Consider the following 4785-nt stretch of genomic DNA (forward strand, 5'->3'; position numbering starts at 1 on the left):
TTCTATCGAATCTAACACCAGCCCCCAGTCTCTGATGTCATGGACCTCATGTGATGACATTCAATTTTATTTATACGGCCCAATATCACAAATCACAAATGTGCCTCTTTACAATCAACTTTATCATTTCATCAGCCTCCTCCACCAATAGTGTCTGGACTCCACGGGGGGGGGGGGGGGGGTTTAGAGCAGACGCCCCCTGATTACAAATCTCCCCGTAGAGTTCAAGCACCAAAGACTTTCTCATCACACATCATCCGTTTATAATAAACAATTATCTTTTCTGCATCTTGTTTCTGATTGAAATGAGCTTTGAGTCTTAATGGAATCTGGAACAATCGTACCTTTGTTATGGTTAGTGATTTTAGTTCTATAATCTGTCACTTCTGAAGAAAAGACAGCAGAGGATGAACCTAAATGAGACAGGAAGTCAAACAAACACAGGACACAAGAGGCAGGAAACTTCAAAATAAAACAGGAAACAAAGTAAACCAAGATGATGACACAATGTGTTGTTGTTCTCTCTGTCTCCAACACACAGACCACACTACAAGCTTGTCTCTGCTCAACTCTCGTAGTGAACCTTCTGTTGGGTTGTCTAGCATGTAGGGCAGCCTGTGTGGCACCGCATCATGTTTCCTCCACTGGAGGAGTGATGCAGAGGGCACCAGTGGACAAGAGTCTTGCCACTCAGCGTTATTAGCTTTAATCTTAAAGTCATTATTTGTTTCTTCAGAACTGCAATAATGTGACACCTACTGAAGTGTTAAGCTCTTGATGTGTTTCCTCTCTGAATATTTTAGAAGTTATAAAAAGACGATGATGTCAGAATCAGTCTTACATCGCTTCCTCTCGGCCTGCTGGTTGGTGACACCTCACTCCTGCAGAGTGAACAGGCTCTGATAGTAGCTGCATGTGTGCATGTACATGCATATATGTGTCTGTTTACAGACCATGTGCTTGTATATGTATAAACGTCACAAAGGGCTCAAAATGTCTGTGGCAGACATTTTGAGCCCTTTATGAACTTTTTCCGTAAGTTAGCATTAGATGCAGACTTTGCCTAAGGGAATTACCCACAAATCATTGCAATGTGACGTTAAACACGGGGTAACCAGTGGACACATGGAGAGGTAAACAAAGAGGACGACACACGCGTGTTCAGCCTGTCATATTACATTTACTCAGAAACATTAAGGGTTAAAGATGGAACAAACAAAGATGAAATCAGAAGATATTTATTAATTTATTCATCAAATATTTGATTTTGACACTGAAGCTGTTTTGAGAAAAACAAGTAAATAGATTATGAATGACCTCTCATCTCGTGAGGAAAGAGTCTGGAAGACGTTCAAATCAGGGAGAAAAAGTATCAAATAAATACCCACAGTTATACATCATAATATGTCGTTTTCATGGTGACATATTTACACCATTTCAAGCCCTCTCAGTCTCACACTCACCCACTCACCAGGTGACGTCAGTTCAGGGTTCAGGGTTTGAGGCTTTAGGGGGGATTGGGCCATCGTGAGGAAGTGAAGACAGGAAGTAGATGCTGCGTTCGTGTTTAAGAAGCAGCGCGTCGGAGACTTTGACAGTCGAGAGCATGAAACCAAGAGAGGAACACGATGGCTGAATTCAGATGGATTGTGATGTCTTCATTTCTGATGCTGCAGGTGTTGAGCTTTAGAGGTAAGAGTTCAGGTTCTGTTTGTATCATCATGATGAGTTTATTAACTCTTGGAAACCAAAGAGTGAGACACATTTAAACTTATTTAAACTTATTGCAACACTATGAATAAACTTTACAGTCATATTCATATTTCAGTTTATTTTTTACATTTTCTCAACAGCAGCAGTTGTGGAACCTTCATCCTTCACTGTCAGAGATGGAGATGAAGTCACTTTGCCTTTTAAGAATGTGACACATGATCAGGATGAGTGTGACTCTATTACGTGGCTCTTCACTGGTTCAGGAAATACAGTACCGCTGTTTGAACATGGGAAGATTGTTGAAGCAGAAGCTAAATCAGACAGACTGAATGTTTCAGAGAAATGTTCTCTGGTTATGAAGAATGTCACAGATAAAGATGGTGGTGAATATGTCTGCAGACAGTTCAGATCAGGAAAACAAGAAGGTGAAGACGTGTTTCATCTGGCTGTTGTCACCAGTGAGTATTTACATCATGATGTTGTCAAACCGTCTTGTTGGAACAATAAACTGAAACATTACAATAATTATGATGACAGTGATTTCAAGAAGGTGATTTTACTCTTGTTGTCTCTCACAACGTCTCCATCTTCACCAACAGTGACTGAACAGAAGAACAATGATGAGGTGACGTTGAGCTGCTCTGTGTGGACATATGGAGCATGTAGACACAGAGTGAAGTGGCTTTATGAGGGTGATCAGTATGATGAGATGACACCACAATATATCTGTTCAGCCAGGTTGAGGATTAAAAAATCTCACCTTGATCAGAAGTCAAAGTCTTTATTGAAATGTGAAGTGACTGATAGGTCCACTAGAGAAGTGCATCAGTTCACCTTCAGCCCTCCTCAGTCCTCAGGTGAGAATATGATGAGCTGTTTAAAATCTCTTGTGGATGATCACACAAAGTATTTGTTCATATTTGAGCTTTTTAAATCACATCGTTCTTTCATCATGATGTCAGATGCTTGAGTTTGTTTCTAACTGTACAGTTTGTTGCATTGCAGGAGTGATGAACAACGAAACATCTGAAAACAACTCGAATGAGAGGAAACCAGAAGGTGACTGAACAGAACAGAATACATTTACATTTAGAAAAGACATGCAGACAACAAACCTCTTTGTTGAGATATCAGAGATAGAGACAGCACAAGAACACGCTAACAAACACCTCGTCATCGTGAAACCCTCTGACTATATCTAACTCTTCTCTTCTCAGGCTGGTGGAGGTTGATCGTTGTTCCTGTGGGTTTAGCAGCACTTATAATAAGTGTTGTTACAGTCAACATATGGACAAGAACTACAGGTGACAACATTCAGGAGGAAACTTCTAGAAACAAGAAGTTCTGATGAACCTCAATTTGACCGTTGAAACTAAAGTCAACTCTTTTTTTGTGTTTTCAGGAAACAAAACTCTGATAGAAGAAAACATTGTGAGTTTAAACAGTGATTCATGACGTTACAGAGTAAAATCACTGTTTGTTATATTTGTTATCTACTTTTCACTGTAGATCTACAAAAGACATGAAGATGCAGCATGAGAATAAACAGTGCTGAATGAATTTAAATGAAGTGATCATTTCACAGTTATGGTTTAAGGTTCATTGGGAGAAGCTAAATAAGAAATATCAACCAAAACGAAACATAATCTAACAAACAAAAGGCTCCAAAGTGACCATAGAGTTGAGTCAACACCTCTGCATGTATCCAGTTCAATGGAGGTGAATGAGAAGACATTTTGGATTTCCTCGTGTGTTCTGTAAATGTGGAGCAGTGGAAGCCTTTTAAAATAAAGAGTGTGTTTGAAGTGAATGCTCTCATCTGCTCCAACAACCAGCACTCTGGTTCCCCTTGAGCAAGGCACTGAACCCAGCTGTTCCTCTGGAGCGGCTCTGTGTTTCTAAAGAAATCTATTGGCTCCGTGTTCACCCAGAATCTCAAGTGTGTTGTTGTTGTTGTTTACAGGAGCGTGATGATGAAGATGAAGATGACGGTACGGTGAACTATGAAAACGCTGGAGAGCCTTCTGCCTCCGTCTCACTGGACTGATGAACAACATCAACCCACCAGAGTCCACTGCTGTTAAACATCCAGACATCCTAGTCCATGACTAAAGAATCATTCAGATGTTCTCTGTGCTAAGCTACATATTGAAAAATGTAGCCATGAAATTAAGATTTATGTTTTATTTGTTAAGCTGCAGCAGATTCGCATCACGTTTGTCCCTCAGTGTCCAGAGGAAGTGATTCTGATGGACTTTAATGCAAACATATTGGTCTACAGTATGTGTTGGGCTTTAATGAAGCTGTAGCATGAGTTCAGTCAGGGAGACTATGTTTACATGCTTAGGCCTGTAGGTTATCTCTCATTAATCTGCCTTTCACTCCTCTGAGGCATGCTGTCATCGTTTGGTGCTGTTGATCATGACATCAGCTGTTCTGATCATGACATCAGCTGTTCTGATCAGCTGGTCTCTTCTGTCCGATAACACAGCGAAACAATTGCATCATCAGCGTATCATCTCACTGCTGTCTCTTTTTAAATAAGATGGTCTCTCTGCCTTTAGTACGTTCATGTTACTCGTAACCCTCCACCTCCTCATCACCACCCAGGCCTCACAGTGTTGGGATCTGACAGGAGTGGGTTTAGTTATTAGCAAGTATAACAATAATTTATATTAATATAATGATTAAGATCAATAGGATCATTAACATGGATTCATAGTCTGCTACTGATTTCAAATGTGATCTTCTGACATGTTTAAAGATGATTTGTCTCCTAACCATCCACATTTAATGGAATATTACACCACTTCTGAAATCAGTGAAATTAAGTTGTTTGAAAATATATCTTTTAATAATAATTTTTTTGAACTCTTGAAAAAAAAAACTATTTTTGCGGTTTATCCATTTAACCAGTAGAGGGCAGCAAACACTAAACCTTAAAATGTAGTGGAGTCATGGGCCCAACCCAGTGTATAAAACCCTGAAGCCAGCACTTTGCTGTAACATGTCGGTCTTCATTATATATTTTATACATCTCTTGCCTTACACGATGAGAGGTAATTGTAAAAT

At 39.7% G+C, this 4785-nt stretch overlaps 1 protein-coding gene across 3 annotated transcripts; it reads left to right on the top strand.

Annotated features, from left to right (window-relative positions):
- The first annotated feature begins 1613 nt into the window (after positions 1-1613).
- Positions 1614-4494, top strand: LOC116393675 (uncharacterized). Of its 3 annotated transcripts, XM_031866206.1 has the most exons (7): positions 1614-1692; positions 1854-2171; positions 2313-2570; positions 2704-2772; positions 2931-3017; positions 3116-3144; positions 3677-4494. In XM_031866206.1, exons 1-7 carry the CDS (start codon positions 1629-1631, stop codon positions 3758-3760), a joined length of 909 nt encoding a protein of 302 aa, XP_031722066.1. In that variant the 5' UTR covers positions 1614-1628; the 3' UTR covers positions 3761-4494. The 3 variants fall into 3 exon arrangements, with proteins under 3 accessions (XP_031722066.1, XP_031722063.1, XP_031722064.1); XM_031866203.1 differs by having other exon boundaries at positions 1854-2570; XM_031866204.1 differs by having other exon boundaries at positions 1854-2570; positions 2719-2772.
- The last annotated feature ends 291 nt before the right edge of the window (positions 4495-4785 follow it).

Source organism: Anarrhichthys ocellatus, unplaced genomic scaffold, assembly GCF_004355925.1.
Source record: "Anarrhichthys ocellatus isolate YVR2014 unplaced genomic scaffold, GSC_Weel_1.0 scaffold34, whole genome shotgun sequence".
Taxonomy (NCBI): Eukaryota; Metazoa; Chordata; class Actinopteri; order Perciformes; family Anarhichadidae; genus Anarrhichthys; species Anarrhichthys ocellatus.

What these genes read in the sequence shown, in the direction of transcription:
- LOC116393675 (XM_031866203.1), top strand. Translation starts at nt 1,629, where the DNA reads ATGGCTGAATTCAGATGGATTGTGATGTCTTCATTTCTGATGCTGCAG. An exon ending in GCAGGTGTTGAGCTTTAGAG is followed by an intron (nt 1,693 to 1,853) that starts GTAAGAGTTCAG and finishes TTTTCTCAACAG; the next exon opens with CAGCAGTTGTGGAACCTTCA. An exon ending in CAGCCCTCCTCAGTCCTCAG is followed by an intron (nt 2,571 to 2,703) that starts GTGAGAATATGA and finishes CTAACTGTACAG; the next exon opens with TTTGTTGCATTGCAGGAGTG.